This window comes from Bactrocera tryoni, chromosome 3 (genome assembly GCF_016617805.1).
Source record: "Bactrocera tryoni isolate S06 chromosome 3, CSIRO_BtryS06_freeze2, whole genome shotgun sequence".
NCBI lineage: Eukaryota > Metazoa > Arthropoda > Insecta > Diptera > Tephritidae > Bactrocera > Bactrocera tryoni.
In genome coordinates, this window is record NC_052501.1 from 77049002 (window position 1) to 77065063 (window position 16062).

At 36.6% G+C, this 16062-nt stretch overlaps 5 protein-coding genes across 7 annotated transcripts; 3 read left to right on the forward strand and 2 right to left on the reverse strand.

The window, feature by feature from the left end:
* Window positions 1-814: 814 nt before the first annotated feature.
* Window positions 815-3943, forward strand: LOC120771108 (farnesol dehydrogenase-like). 2 transcript variants are annotated; one of them, XM_040098957.1, is made up of 4 exons: window positions 815-881; window positions 2786-3466; window positions 3545-3682; window positions 3749-3943. In XM_040098957.1, exons 2-4 carry the CDS (start codon window positions 2900-2902, stop codon window positions 3788-3790), a joined length of 747 nt encoding a protein of 248 aa, XP_039954891.1. In that variant the 5' UTR covers window positions 815-881; window positions 2786-2899; the 3' UTR covers window positions 3791-3943. The 2 variants fall into 2 exon arrangements, with proteins under 2 accessions (XP_039954891.1, XP_039954890.1); XM_040098956.1 differs by having other exon boundaries at window positions 878-901.
* Window positions 3944-4784: 841 nt separating this feature from the next.
* On the forward strand, window positions 4785-6614 carry LOC120771107 (farnesol dehydrogenase-like). 2 transcript variants are annotated; one of them, XM_040098955.1, is made up of 5 exons: window positions 4785-5173; window positions 5280-5426; window positions 5511-6199; window positions 6269-6403; window positions 6471-6614. In XM_040098955.1, exons 2-5 carry the CDS (start codon window positions 5408-5410, stop codon window positions 6510-6512), a joined length of 885 nt encoding a protein of 294 aa, XP_039954889.1. In that variant the 5' UTR covers window positions 4785-5173; window positions 5280-5407; the 3' UTR covers window positions 6513-6614. The 2 variants fall into 2 exon arrangements, with proteins under 2 accessions (XP_039954889.1, XP_039954888.1); XM_040098954.1 differs by having other exon boundaries at window positions 4785-5426.
* A 3162-nt stretch (window positions 6615-9776) lies between these two features.
* On the forward strand, window positions 9777-10721 carry LOC120771664 (farnesol dehydrogenase-like). Its single transcript, XM_040099779.1, has 2 exons — window positions 9777-10395; window positions 10456-10721. Exons 1-2 carry the CDS (start codon window positions 9826-9828, stop codon window positions 10636-10638), a joined length of 753 nt encoding a protein of 250 aa, XP_039955713.1. The 5' UTR covers window positions 9777-9825; the 3' UTR covers window positions 10639-10721.
* A 1873-nt stretch (window positions 10722-12594) lies between these two features.
* Window positions 12595-13575, reverse strand: LOC120771743 (farnesol dehydrogenase-like). The gene is made up of 2 exons (XM_040099915.1): window positions 12919-13575; window positions 12595-12843 (listed from the first exon to the last, which is right to left on the reverse strand). The coding sequence occupies exons 1-2, from the start codon at window positions 13486-13488 to the stop codon at window positions 12667-12669; spliced, it is 747 nt and encodes a 248-aa protein (XP_039955849.1). The 5' UTR covers window positions 13489-13575; the 3' UTR covers window positions 12595-12666.
* Window positions 13576-14647: 1072 nt separating this feature from the next.
* On the reverse strand, window positions 14648-15600 carry LOC120771575 (farnesol dehydrogenase-like). The gene is made up of 2 exons (XM_040099640.1): window positions 14973-15600; window positions 14648-14912 (listed from the first exon to the last, which is right to left on the reverse strand). Exons 1-2 carry the CDS (start codon window positions 15540-15542, stop codon window positions 14733-14735), a joined length of 750 nt encoding a protein of 249 aa, XP_039955574.1. The 5' UTR covers window positions 15543-15600; the 3' UTR covers window positions 14648-14732.
* Between the last annotated feature and the right edge of the window lie 462 nt (window positions 15601-16062).

Sequence of the window (16062 nt, forward strand, 5' to 3'; positions counted from 1 at the left end):
CAAACAGGGGATGTTTCGCCTTCTCACTTTAGCTCGCCTTCAAACGGTTCTTAGGCTAACAAGATGATACTTGGTCAAAGACCGGAAGTCGTGAGCTGCTTGAGTCATATGTAAAAGAATCGTTTCTGGCCACTCCCAATTGAATGGCGATCAGAGAACTTTCCTCACTTGCGTGAACTTTTACACATGACTCCATCCTCCAATATTAGTCGACTTTATTTCTTTCATTCGCATCTGAGTTTGTTAACTTACATATCGATATCTTTGTAAAACTTTTAAACCAAAACTGTACTGATTGCAACCCCTTTTTTAAAGAGTTTTTCATTTTGAAAGCATATTTGAGTTTGACAATATTGTAATTTGAGCTTATTAAATTGTTTCCTTTTTATCATAAATTGATATATTCTCTTTACTTTTCTTGTTTTAACTGCAACATAATACAACTAAAAAAACAGAGTTGCCATAATCCTAAAACCAGGTTATTTCTTTTGTTTCAATTTCATTCTATTTTAACTTTGGAATATTGAACTGTTTTCTTTTCAATGTTTTGCTGTAAATTTGTAGAACAGATTTTCGTTATTATTTATTTTCTTTGTAGCGGTAACCCTACCTATCTATTGCATAATGATATAAGCATGTACTCCTTCATTATATTGTCACTCAACTTCGCTGCGTTATTAATGATCACGTTATCACATGTTTTTATACATTGTAAAAACAACAACAAGTAAAATATTTGATTATTCATTTACATAACTAGATTCTGATTACAAGTTCATGCCGCCTTATAGTAAGTGGTATAAATACGATTTTAGAATCTAAAGAGGCTTTTAGTTCCCTTACGAAGTGTAAACTGTTAGTCTGTGACTTTGAAAATACAAGTAATTGCAGTTAAATAAAAGTTAATAAAGAAAAATAATTAGAATATTAATACTTTACTAATAGAAAAAAAGTGAAAAATATTAAAATAAAAGTCAAATAAAATGAATTTAAAATGAAATGTAATTTTATTTGTAACCAAAAAGTGATCAAACTAATTTTTTGAGGAATGTTTTAATGGAGAATGTTTATTATCATTCGAAACAAAATTCTTTGGCGTTAAATTTTTGAAGATTATCGCTTTCAAATGTTGGCCGCGACTTCATCTCAGATGGTTCATCCATTGAGTTCAATTTTCGTTGACTTTCGTAACTTTGAAATGACACACGTGAGGTTTTGCTCCAAAGCCGGAATCGCAGCGGGATCGTCGGCATAGACTTTAGATTTTACATATTCCCACATAGAAAGTCTAACGGTGTGATATCACACGGTCTTGGTGATCAATCAATCGCTCCAAAACGTGAAATTATCTGCTCCCCGAAGTGTTCTCTTAATAAATCAATTGATGGATGCAATGTGTATTAAGTGGCGCCGTTTTGTTGAAAATCGTCCAGATTACGAGACTCAATTGCAGGCATCAAATAGTCGGTTATGTTGGTCTCTATTGACTGTTACGTTTCACCGACATCATTTTTGAAGAAATATATTGACCGATAATTCCACTGCCCCACAAACCACACCAAACCTTGGTTTTTTCTGAATGAAATGGCAGCTCTTTAGCTTGCTCTTCGTCACAAATGCGGAAATTTTGCTTGTTTACATAACCATTGAGCTAGAAATGGGTTTCAGCGCTGAAAAAAATTTGCCTCAGAAACGTCGGGTCTTCTTGGAACTTTTCAAGAGCCCATAAAGCGAAGCCATGTCACTTGGGTAGGTCGAGTGGCTTCAGTTGTTGTACAAGCTGTATTTTGTACGCTTCCAATTTAAGATCCAACGTAAAATGCGCCAAGTCGTTCCATACGTCAGTTCGTGTTAACTGTGAATGATGCCAAATCCACTCTACATGGTCTTCGTGTATACTCTCAGCTACGACTGCTTTATTTCCTTCACTGCGTGCTGGACGTGGTCTATTTGGTCAAATATTATCCAATAATAAATGCTCGATCTAAAGATGGGTGATGGTGTTGCGAATAGATTAAGTTGACCGAAGTGCACCACGTTTGTCATCAAAGCTTGCACCTACTACCATTGTCCTCTGGGAATTTTTCCTGCCGGTTCGCCCTGATCTAGCACTAAAATGATAATGAGGTTCCGGGCCGCACCAGCAAATGATTTTGCCGGCATCACACTCTTTGTCTTTGGCCTATTGGCTAATGGATTAATCTCTTCAGCTGACCTCTTTCGCTTGGCTGCCACTGCTTGCGGTTCAAGCTTTAAATTGAATAGAACAACCACTTTCGTGCGATCAATAGAATCGTACAGCTTCTTTGTGAGCTCCTCATTGGTTGGCGACCGCAGCTGTACTCTTCTAATCAGGCAGGCAGGACGATGCTTTTCTGTGTACCTTGCTTTTGCTGGGTCACTTAGCTAAAATATAGACCATTCTGTTACAGATGCACTATTGGCAGTTACAGTTTTGGCATCTTCTTCTCCTTCCTTCATTGTAGCCATACTTTTTCATGTTTCTGACCCACGACTGTAGAGAAAAGTTGGTCCGCTAAGGTAAAGCTAACTTATTATGGAGGACACCAGGTATTCGTAAGATCCGTTCAAGACTGGTTCAAATCATTTTTTTTTATTTCAAATAATTTTCCGAGACAAATTTTAAAATATATTTCTTTTAATAACTAAAAATTAATTAAAAATATCTTTTTTTTTAAATATGCTATATAAATTTTGGTTGAAAATATATATATGTACATATCTTTAATTTTTAATATTTTCAAAATTTATTATTTTATTCAAGAGTGAAAGTTAACTAGCAGTACTCACAGAAAAAGTAAAAAAAAAAAGTAATAGAACAATAAAAAGTTCAAAAAAAAATTGTTAAAAATAAACTAACCAAAAATTTTACAAAAAAATGGAGCGTTGGCACAAACGCGTCGCGGTAGTTACCGGCGCCAGTTCCGGCATTGGCGCGGCTATTGTGAAATATCTCGCAAATAACGGTATGCTTGTAGTGGGTCTCGCACGGCGCGTAGAACGCATTGAGGCATTACGTAATGCAGCATCCGCTGAGGCCCGCAAACGCATACACGCGATCCGCTGTAATATCTGCAATGAGAATGAAGTGATTGCTGCTTGCAAGGAAATCACAAGCAAATTTGGCCCCATAGCGGTTTTAGTAAACAATGCAGGCATACTGCGCAACAGCTCAGTGTTGGCCGAAGGCAACACGCAGGATATACGAGATATCATTGAAACTAACATATTAGGCGTGGTGTATGCCACACGCGAGGCATTCCGCTCGATGAAGGCGCATGGCGGTGAGGGGCATGTCTTTCTGATGAACAGCGTAGCCGGGCATAAGGTGACGGCAGGGAATGTGCCAATGAGCATCTATGCACCGTCAAAGCATGCTATAACGGCATTAACCGAAGTTTATCGGAACGAGTTCAACCATGAGCGCACTAAAGTGAAAGTTACGGTAAAAATAGTTGGAATTGCTTGTTTTTGTCTTTTTACGCATTTTATTGTTAAACAATTTATTTTAAATTTGTTTTAGAGCATTAGCCCCGGTTTCGTTGAAACTGAAATTATAACGCAGCGCATTCGCGACGAGCTCAAAGATTTCTCAGTCCTGAGCGCCGACGATATTGCCGATGCCGTGATTTATTGCCTGCAAACACCACCACATGTGCAGGTTTGTATTCTGACAGTTATTTCTTTGTTTTTGTAACGGCTTAATTTCTGTCGGCTTTTCCAACAGATTCATGAACTGACGATCAAGCCACTTGGCGAGTTATTCTAATTACTTCAATTAAGTATTTATGATATACATACACAACAGTAATGTAGTAATTAATTTTCAATTTTGTACCGTTTTATTGATACTACCACTTATTACAAAAACAAATATTTTCGTAGTTAGACAATAGTAATAATAAATAAAATATATGCTATATATGGCAACTCTTATTGACACAAAAAAAATACAAATTTAAAAGATGTGGCAACTCTTTTTGGTACAAAAAAATAAATGAAAAAATGTTAATATGGCATCTCTTATTGACACAAAAAAAAACAATTTACTCCTTTGGCACAAAAAAATTAATACCTACAATTTTTTTAATATGGCATCACTTATTGACACAAAATATTTATACTTTTTTTTAGTATGGCAACTCTTATTAACACAAAGCAATATAAATTTTATAAATGTGGCAACTCTTATTGACACAAAAAATAAATAAATATATATTTTTAATATGGTATCCCTTATTGACACAAAAAAACAATTTAATTTAAAAAATGTGGTAACTCCTTTAGGCACAAGAAAATAATTTTTTTTTAATATGGCATCACTTATTGACACAAAATATTTATACTTTTTTTTAGTACGGCAACTCATATTAACACAAATCAATATAAATTTATTAAATGTGGCAACTCTTATTGACACAAAAAATAAATAAATATTTTTTAATATGCCATCTCTTATTGGCACAAAAAATAAATAAATATTGTTTTAATATGGCATCTCTTATTGACGCAAAAATTTTTTTTTGTTTGGCATCTCTTATCAACAAAAAAAAACAATACTATTTTAAAAAATGTGGCAACTATTATTAGTACAAAAAATTCATTCAAAAAATTTACTATCGCAACTCTTATTGACATAAAAAACATCAAAAAATTTGAATAATGTGGCAACTCTTATTTTCAAAAAAAATATTTTTTTTAATTTGGCAACTCACCAAAAGTAAATAAAACAAAGACGGCATCTTTTTTTTTATAGGCAAAAGGTATTAAAGAACAATTTTATTGCAAAAAACCATAAAATAAATAATAATTAATGGTAATAATAATCAAACAAAAAAAGGCATCGCTTGTCTCGCAAATCTTGGGAAAGATCCGTGAAAAGACGATCGACACACACCACCTCTTCAATTTCCAAGCAGCTTTTGACAGCACGAAAAGGAGCTGCCTCTATGCCGCGATGTCTAAATTTGGTATTCCCGAAATACTAATAAGCTCTGGGATCATTCGACGCAGAACCCCCGGGAGAAGCTTAGGAATAAAAGACCTCCACTCTGCCGGTAAAACCAGGTAGAGAAAGACCTGGCTATACTTGGAATCTCCAATTGTCGCCAAAAAGCTTACAGAAAATGCAGTCAAAGTTGGTCTCTTTATGGTACAGTTGTTTTAGTGAGATTTCAAATGGAACGGGCAATTAATTTTGTACGGCTCTCTATGTGCACTTCTCTTACTTTGTCGTTTATCATTATATTATATACTAGAATCACAACAATTATCAGTTAGCCGGATGACTTGGTAATCATTCATAGTTATGTTATTTACATTGTGGTCTTTTTGAGCCGAATTCTAAAAGCTCTTAAACACTCAGAGTGAGATAACTGTGTATACTATGTATATGTCAAATTTTCGTGAGTATGCTCAGTTAAATTTTGTCGAGTGAAATATCAGTAAAATTTCGCTTCTCTATTATTTGCTTTTACTTTTGCTTTCAGCATGCGTTAATTCAGGCTATAAATCTCGTATACCGATTCGTAGAACAGTCAGTATAGCACAACTTACTAACCGTACAGAACGGTCTTTAAGAGTTAATACAACGCAAAAAGTCATAGAAATGGAACGTTGGCAGAATCGAGTTGCTGTAGTCACTGGCGCCAGTTCGGGCATTGGCGCGGCTATTGTGAAATATCTCGCTAATAACGGTATGGTGACTGTCGGCTTGGCGCGACGCAAAGAACGTATCGAAGCCCTGCGCGATGAAGTGAAAAACGAGGCAAAGCAACGCATACACGCGATTAAATGCGACATACGAGATGAAGCTGATGTGATAGCCGCCTTCAAAGAGATCGAAAGCAAGTATGGACCGGTGGCGGTGCTAGTAAACAATGCCGGCATTGCGCGTTATGGCGATATGTTGAAAGAAGGCAACTCACAAGATATACGCGATGTGATCGATACAAATGTGTTTGGTGTTGTGTGGAGCACACGTGAGGCGTTTCGTTCAATGAAGGCTCAGGGTGCTGATGGTCATGTTTTTCTCATCAATAGTGTAGCTGGGCATATAATACCGAATATACCGGGTGTATCTTTAAATATTTATCCACCTTCAAAGCATGCGGTCACCGCCATGACGGAGATCTACCGCCAGGAGTTTCTTACTAATAACACCAAAATTAAGATCACCGTAAGTTGTGTGCATTACGTCGATTGTATAGTAATTGCTGCTTACATTCAATTCTGTTTTGTTCAATAGAGCATTAGTCCCGGCGCAGTGAAAACCGAGATTATGGGCGAAAATCCACCTGAAATAACAGATTTGGTATTTTTGGCCTCCGAAGATATCGCTGATGCGTTGATCTATTGCCTACAGACGCCACCGCACGTGCAGGTTTGTAATCCCTCATAATAGGTCTCAGTGTGTAATGAAAAGTTCATGTTTTGTTATCCCTTTCTAGATTCACGAATTAACCATAAAACCAGTCGGTGAAAAATTCTAAGATTGCCAATGTTGAAATAGCAATTCACTTCATATACTTATGTTTGTTGAAGTTATTGAAAATATTAAATAATAAAACATAGCTAAAATTCATTAGAAATTATTCGTGCATTTTTTTTTTATTTGGGCAAAAGTTTGCGATACTTAATTTATTGAGAACGCAGCATAATAAGGGTACTTATAGCTTCTGTGATTGCCATAACTGTAATCAGTATTTTACGACTTCAATGGAGAAACTATTTCACAACTACCGTTTTGGATGACGAATTATTTCGAGCTTAATCAGGGACGATTAGTAAGTGAGTGTCAGGGCTAGCTTGGAACTTGCTTAATATATTTTCAGAATTGGTGTAGAACTACCTTGGAATTATTAAGAGAAGAGTGGTTAACCATTTTCAGATACTTTTAGATTTCGGGACTAGAATGGGATTTTTTCGGGACTAGATTAAAATGTTTACGGAAATGGTGTAGGACCACCTTAAAATTATTGGAAAATGGGTAAAGATATTTTTAAATACGTTTAGGTTTCGGGATTAGAACGGGATTTTTTCGGGACCGGCTTAAAATGTTTTCAGAAGTGGTGTGAGACCATCTTAGAAATATGTAGAAATTAATGAACAACCAGTTTGAGATACTTTTAAGTTTCGGAATTAGAACGGGATTTTTTCGGGACTGGCTTAAAATATTTTCACACTTGGTGTGGTATCATTTCAAAGTTTACCTTGTATTTTGTTGATTTAAAGTCTAATTATTTACGGTTTAATATGAGGTACAACTAGTCCTGAAATGGATCGTGTTTTATAGATTATTAAAAAAAATTAAGGTTCAAAAACGTGATTGTTATTTTTAAAATTTTTTATTAACTTAGAATGTAATAACTTGTCTCTCTAAGAGCCTTAGAAAAGGAATATACACTCAAGTAAACATTGCATTGTACATATGGTATACCTTGAAAACGGTTATTGGGATTCTCACTAGGGTATATTAAGTATGTGACAAAGCTTGAAGGAAATGAAGGAGACCCAATAAAGTCTATATTTAAATGATTAGTGTGTCGAGCTGAGTCGTTTTAGACATCTCTGCCTGTCTCTATAGACTAACTAACCTGTAAATTTTTAGATATTAAACTGAAATCGTGCACACGTCCTTTTCTCAACAAGAATTTGTTCATTTCTTGGAATCGCCGATATCGGAGCACCATAGCATATAGCTGTTATACACACGGTACCATTGGAATCAAATATTGATATAGAAAACTCTTTCCTGTCATGAAATATCTTCAATAAATTTGGCAAGGGTTATTTTTCAAGACAATAGTGCAATCTTCGAAGAAATTGTTCAAACCGAATTTCTGTAGCATATAGCTGCACTAATGAGCGCTCAAACTTAAGACGTGGTATGAAAAAATTTTTCGGTTGACAATAAAGCTTTACGAAATTTGGCGTGTGTAGTTACCGAGGTAACAGTACAATCTCTAAAAAAATTGCTCAGATCTGTACACTATTGCTAATGTCTGCCCCATAAATTGACTGTTCAAAATCATGTTCTTATATGGAATATTTTTTCTTGTGAAGAGTATTACTACTTCCGTGCAACTGAACTTAAAGTTGTTTTAATTTGCTTATAATTCTCTGATACTGAGAACCTTGTGTGACTTGCATTTATTCCTTGCGGTGAAAAGCTTTGATTTAAAAGATAAAACGATATTTCACCATGACGAAGAAAACCACACGCTTTACCGAGTGGCTATGTATAGCGCAAAACAAAATAAAATTATTTGTTAAAAAAATTCTTAGTATTCCTCGTAATAACATCGGCTAATTTTTTAGGCATGGATTCAAACAAGCTTTGAAGATTAATTCCATTACTTTCTACTTTCCACGCAGCTTCATTAATTTTTTCCATTTCTATTGCACTTTTTGGACGCTTTTCTCTTACCCTTTTTTTACAATAGGATTTTTCCAATGGGATTGATATCTGTACTTTTTCCTGGCCACGTGGGAGACTCAATTCCCTCTTCCTCAATCTCTTTGGTTTGTAATCGATCAGTGTTTGTAATCAAATATTGAAAGATATATTTCAATAATTTTATGCTTTAGCTACCGATATGGCTCTATTGGAATCACTCTGAAACTAAACCTTTTAAGTATGTTTGGACAGCTGTTCAATAGTCTGCAATACGCCTTCTTTCTAAATTTCGCTGTATTTTTTCGGCATTCCCTGATCCTTTAATAATAATAAGCAGCCCAACACTAAACTTGCTTATAGCCCTCCATATCATCAAAAAGGGCGAATGATTTATGGTGGTTAAAACACAGCTTTCCACAACATGCTCTCCTTTCCTACGACGCACTGAGGCATTTCCGTCCGATCAAAACAAATTAAATTTGGATACGTCGGAAAAAAGCATTTCCCCAGTCTGATGTTTTCTATGATTTTGTTGCTGCTTCGGGTAATAGGAAGTCGTTTTAAGATGGACATCGCATTCATTATCCAAGTTTATTCAGTACATTTTGCAAAGAACGTGTAGCTATATTTACCCCAGTAGTTTCGAAAAATATTGAATTTATTGTGCCAGCATGTTTAAAGCGATTTGTAATGCACATCAGTTTAATTTGTCGCTCATGACGAGATTCTACTCTTTTCGGACGCCCACTTTTTATTCATGTTTGCGAAGTTATTTGAAGTGATTTTCTTCACATCGCCACTAAAGCTTAATACGCTTGCGCCTTTTAGCGAAAAACATGAAGTTTCAAAAAAGTTTCTTTAAAGACTCCGACCTTAAGACGTTTTTCTAGCAAACAATTAGTGACGTCGGGTCGAATTCCGATAGTCTTCAGAAGCGTACCAAAAGTATGAAGGAGAAGACTGAAACCATTCCTGCTAGAAATAAAAAACTTATGACCCAAATTCCTGATTTGTGTAAAGCATTTCAGCCGACCTAAGAACGTAGCTTCTAAAGACGATACTATCCGTAAAGCACGGAAACCATATAGCGGTAAATAAAATTGCAATCTGTATAACTCTCACGACGATCTGGTTTTACGACAGTTGCAGCTGATGAGTGGGCTCATGCATCAGCTGCAACTGTCGTAAAGTGAGTTTATGGCACTTGATAAAATTTATTATATCAATATTAGTAAGCACATAAGAGGCACCATTACGAAGTGAAAAATAAGAAAATATTAAAGGGCCTCATTTACTATTATATCACGTTTTTATATTTACATAATTTGAATATAAATAGATGCACTTGCTGTTCCAGGGCTTCATTGCAAACAGTGCTAGGAAATCTTAGTGGAAACCACGAAACCATGGAGCGTTGGGAAAATCGCGTAGCTGTAGTCACTGGCGCTAGTTCTGGCATCGGCGCGGCTATAGCTAAGTACCTCGCAAATAACAAGTTGGTGACAGTAAACCTCGATATAAGTATGGAAGGCCACATAGCATTACTTGCTGAGGTAAACGCCGAGGTGCGAAAACGTATGCACCACATTAAATGTAATGTACGCAAGGAAGACGAAATAAATGCCGCATTCAGAGAGATCGAGAAGAAATATGGTCCTGTAGCTGTGTTGGTCAACAACGCTGGTGTCTTGGGAGATAGTTTCCTACTGAGTGAGAATAATTCAGGGGAAATGCTTAAAGTGCTCGAAACGAATCTTCGAGCTGCGGTTTATTGCACTCGCGAAGCATTTCGTTCCATGAAAGCAAATGATATCGACGGACATGTCTTTATGATCAGTAGTATCTCTGGACATAATGTGCCAATAATGCCAAATAACCCACTAAATTTATATCCACCTACGAAGTTCGCGCTTAGAGCGCTTACCGAAATGTATCGACAAGAGTTTTTGAGCCAGAACACAAAAATTAAAGTAACGGTAAATTGTATATTGACGTTACGAACAGTTGTGGCAGCAATTATCGCATTTTTATTACAGTGTATCAGCCCTGGTGGAGTTAAGGCGAATTTACTCAATCATCCTGGTAATATAGCGCCACCACTTCCGACGGAACTTAATGCGGATACTATTGCCGATCTACTTATTTATTGCCTACAAACTCCACTGGAAGTACAAATCCATGATGTGATAATCAAACCCATTGGTAAATCGATTTGCTAATTTAAATGAGTTAAAAAATATGCCGATCTTTCGATATTAACAAAATAAAACAATAAAAGCTCGCAATAAGTATTGAACTTAAGAATATAGAGAGGGCTAGCGGGTCAACCGTGGTTGAGTTTCGAAGAATTGTTATTTCTTTCACATTTATATTACAATATTTAGTAAAAGATAATCGAAAAATCTTCAGATTAAATAGGTTTAGGTTTGGTTCCGTATTGATCACTTTTACGGAGGTGACCGCGATCATTCTTGAGTTCATGAAATTCAGATCCATTGTGACGCCAAAACATTATAGATCTTGTACAAGAGAACCTTAAGTATAGACAAAACACTTAAGCCTTGGTCAAGCGAAACCTTATAGGTATAGTTAGAGAAACTCATCTGCAAACAAAATACTTTGAGCTTTGGTCACGCAGAAAACTGAATGAAGAGAATCCCACGTCTAGACAAAATAATTCAAGTCTATCAAAACTCAGTTCAGCGACTAATTTCGATTTCAATCAACTCGAATCGTTTACCATCCTAACAGACCTCTCCCACCCGTCCGATACCAAAGGAGTTTTCAGACAGGGCGACTCCCTATCGTGCAACTTTTTCTATCTACTTCAGCAGAAAATAATTCGAACTGCAGATCTGAATAGACAAGGTACCATCTTCTGTAAGAGCATATAACTGCTGCCGTAAGCCGATGACATCGACATCATTGGCCATAAAAACCACGCCGGTAGTTCTGCATTCTTGATGTTAGACAAAGAAGCGAAGCAAATGGGTCTGGTAGGGAACTAGGGCAAGACATAACTTCGAAGTCGTAGATAGTTTAAATAAAATATAACGCTGAATAATGTTTGCTACAGGTGCTACTTCGGACTGATTACACAATTGAGAAAAAAAGTTCTATATCGATGAACAAAGTCCAAAATCTACAAGTCACTCATCATCCCCGTCGCTGTATGGTGCAGAGGAATAGACGATGACAACATCTGATGAGTCGGCGTTACGAGTTTTCAAGACAAAGGTTCTGCGTAAGATTTGTGGCGCATTGTCAACGGCGAATACCGCAGTCGAGGGAACGATGAGATGTACGATATATATGACGACACGAACATAGTTCAGCGAATAATAAGATAGCGGCTACGCTGGCTAGATCACGTCATCCGTATGGATGAAAACACTCCAGCTCTGCGCGTATTCGATGCAGTACCCGCCGGGGGAAGCAGAGAAAAGGGAAGAACTCCAGGTCGTTGGAGTGATCAGGTGGAGCAGGAATTCGCTACACTTGGAATCTCGAATTGGCGCCAAACAGCGAAGAAAAAACCGACTGGCGCGCTATTGTAAACTTGGCTATAACCGCGTTAACGCTGTCTGCTCCAGTAAGATAGAAGAAGAAAGTTATCTGTAACTTTTAACCAAAAAATATTTTCTTCAGCTTGATTGGTTTGATGTCTCTCTTGTTATATTTTATTTATTTGCACAATTTGGGAGAATAAAAATAGATTTATTGCTTGTATTTTTTATGCGCTTGATATGGGAACACTTCTCAAAAATATTCTCCTCTATCAGCCTGCTGCAAAATCAACGAAAAGCTTTTTAAAACGCCAGTTTAATACCAACTTGTTAAAATGTATCCATTTAATAAAATTTAGTGGAATAAAAAATGTAATCAGGTGGCAACCCTTATTACAAATATATTTAGTTGTCAGCACTCCAACTCTCTTCAATTTGATATAATAACGACTTTTTTGAATAAAAAAATTCAAACATGTGGCAACATTCCTTCTCAAAAATATTTGTTTTGTTTCGATAAACTTTTCAGTTTTTGGTGTTTTTGTTTTTAAATAATTTTCTTGCTTATTTTCTAACTATTTTTAGCTAATATTTTCAAAATTGTGGCAACTTTACATTTTTCTGGCATTCTAAAGAAACTGCAAGTTTCACTTCAAGAAAAAAAATCTATTTTGGTATATCTTTCACCAACATTGCGTTGAGTATTTCTATACTTCTTTCTAGTTTATTTTAACAAAAGCTTTACAAAAACGTTTCTCCAATTGGCTTAATAATCAAGTCATGGATTTGCACATCCGGTGGAGTTTGTAGACAATAAATTAATGCATCCGCCACAGCATTCGGTTTGAGAGTGGCTGTATGCGGCGGCACATCAAGGCCTTTCGCGAGCGACGTCGTAGTAATGCCAGGACTGATGCTCTGCAATGAATTTACGACGGATTCTTTATTTAAAACTTAGATGTATATACATATATATATATATGTTTAACTTACCGTTATTTTTACTTTTGTTTTCTGATCCCAAAACTCTTGCCGATACATTTCCGTGAGCGCGGTAATCGCGAATTTCGTAGATGGGTATAGATTCATAACGTTATTCGGCATTAATGGCACATTATGTCCACAGATACTGTTCATGAGAAAGACATGTCCATCGATACGGTTCGCCTTCATCGAACGAAATGCCTCGCGTGTGCAATAAATCGCAGCTAAGACATTCGTTTCGAGCATTTTAACTAAATGCTCTGAATTATTTTCAGTCAATAGCTTGGTTTTCGTTATCATACCAACGTTGTTGACCATCACCGATACAGGTCCAAAATTTTTCTCAATTTCTATAAATGCTGCCTTAATTTCAACTTCTTCGCGTACATTACATTTAATGCAGTGCATACGTTTTACTAAGTCCGGGCTTAGCTCAGCAAGCAGTGCTTGGTAGCATTCAATACTCATATCCAGGTTAACAGTCACCATTTTGTTATTCGCGAGATACTTTGCTATTGCCGCGCCGATGCCGGAACTAGCACCTGTGATAACAGCTATTTGGTTTTCCCAACGCTCCATCGTTTCGTTTTTAAGATTTCTTAAAAATGTTTTCACTGGCGTATTACAATAATAAAAGTGACCGAGCCCAGCAAGTGCTCTTAATAATATGAATAACTATATATTAGCTATAATTACTAAGACCCTTTATTTTTTCCAATTTTTAATTAGTTAGCAATAAGGTATAGATACACAGTACAAGAGTTCTTTAAATATAATTATCGATGTAAATACTTAAAAAATACACTATAGATTCGTGTACGTCATTGCGATACATAAGTCATTTGAGGGCACTCAAATTGAGTGTGTTTACTTTTCTACCTTGCCGCCCTTCACCCTAAGAAACCCACTACTGTGCTTGGTGAGATGATTGCGCCAACAAAGCACACGCTGACATACAACTGGCATAGAAGCTTTCCCGATGACTTCGAATAAAATATGGGTAAATGTTGTATACCAGACTCCACTTTAAGCTAACGCAAACAAATAAAAAAATCAAATAATATCAGCAAGAGCAGATCTGCCAAAGTACCACTGTAACACAAGAACCGCAACATCAAGAATCAACGCAAGAAACGTGCTAGAACGGATATTGCTTTCGTTGAACTGAAAGATACATGAACGACTGTAAAGATAACAGACAGACAGTTAAAAAATTACACTACTACTCTACCTGCTCCTCCTCGTACTCCTCGACTAGCCTGCTTTCGGTAGACTGATGTTGAAATACAGTGGATCGGTAAACAATTCGAATTGATTGAAATCGAAACTAGTCGCTGAACTGAGTTCTGATAGGCTCCAAGTATTTGGTCTACACGTAAGACTTTCTTGATTCAGTTTTCTGAGTGATCACAACTCAAAGTATTTTATCTAAACGTGAGGTTTCTTGATCTACACGTATGACGTTTTGGCGTGATCAAGACCAAAAGCGTTTTGTCTGTACTTAAGGTTCTCTTGAACCAAAGCTATGAGGTTTTGGCACCACCAAGAACCGGAATTTCAATTACCCAAACATGACATCGCTCACCTCCGTAATCAACACGAAACCAAACCTAAACTTATTGAACCTTAAGATTTTTCGATTACCTTTACTTAACATAAATATAGTGCAATAAATGTGAGACAACTAACAATTTTTCGAAACTCAACCACGGTTGAACTGCGAGCCCTCTCTATTTTCTTAAGTTCAACACTTATTGCGAGCTTTTACTGTTTTATTTTGTCAATATCGAGAGATCGGCATATTTTTTAATTAATTTAAACTATCAAACCATTTCACCCATGGGTTTGATTATCACATCATGGATTTGTACATCCGGTGGAGTTTGTAGGCAATAAATTAATACATCCGCAATCGCATTCGGATTGAGTTCCGCCTGAAGTGTTGGCACCATATTACCAGGATGATTGAGTAAATTCGTCTTAACTCCACCAGGGCTGATACACTGTAATAAAGATGTCATAAATGCTGCCGCAACTGTTCGTAACGTCAATATACAACTTACCGTTACTTTAATTTTTGTGTTCTGGCTCAAAAACTCTTGTCGATACATTTCGGTGAGCGCTCTGATCGCGAACTTCGTAGGTGAATATAAATTTAATGGGTTATTTGGCACTATTGGCACACTATGTCCACAGACACTACCGATCATAAAGACATGCCCGTCGATATCATTTGCTTTCATGGAACGAAATGCTTCGCGAGTGCAATAAACCGCAGCTAGAAGATTCGTTTCGAGCACTTTAAGCATTTCCCCTGAATTATTCTCACTCAGTAGGAAACTATCTCCCAAGACGCCAGCGTTGTTGACCAACACAGCTACAGGACCATATTTCTTCTCGATCTCTCTGAATGCGGCATTTATTTCGTCTTCCTTGCGTACATTACATTTAATGTGGTGCATACGTTTTCGCACCTCGGCGTTTACCTCAGCAAGTAATGCTATGTGGCCTTCCATATTTATATCGAGGTTCACTATCACCAACTTGTTATTTGCGAGATACTTAGCTATAGCCGCGCCGATGCCAGAACTAGCGCCAGTGACTACAGCTACGCGATTTTCCCAACGCTCCATGGTTTCGTGGTTTCCACTAAGATTTCCTAGCACTGTTTGCAATGAAGCCCTGGAACAGCAAGTGCATCTATTTATATTCAAATTATGTAAATATAAAAACGTGATATAATAGTAAATGAGGCCCTTTAATATTTTCTTATTTTTCACTTAGTAATGGTCCCTCTTATGTGCTTATCAATATACAGATAATAGATTTTATCAAGTGCCATAAACTTAAGTGGGATCATGCATCAACTGCAACTGTCGTAAAACCAGACCGTCGGGAAAGTTATGCAGCTGACATTTTTATTTACCGCTGTATGGATACCGTGCTTTACGGATAGTATCGTCTGTAGAAGCTTCGTTCTTAGGTCGGTTGAAATGCTTTACTCAAATCTAGAGTTTTGTGTCATAATTTTTAAATTTCTAACAGGAATGGTTTCAGTCTTCTCCTTCATACTTTTGGTACATTTCTGAAGACTGTCGGAATTCGACCCGCCTCACTAAATGTTTGCTTGAAAAACGTCTAAAGGTCGGAGTC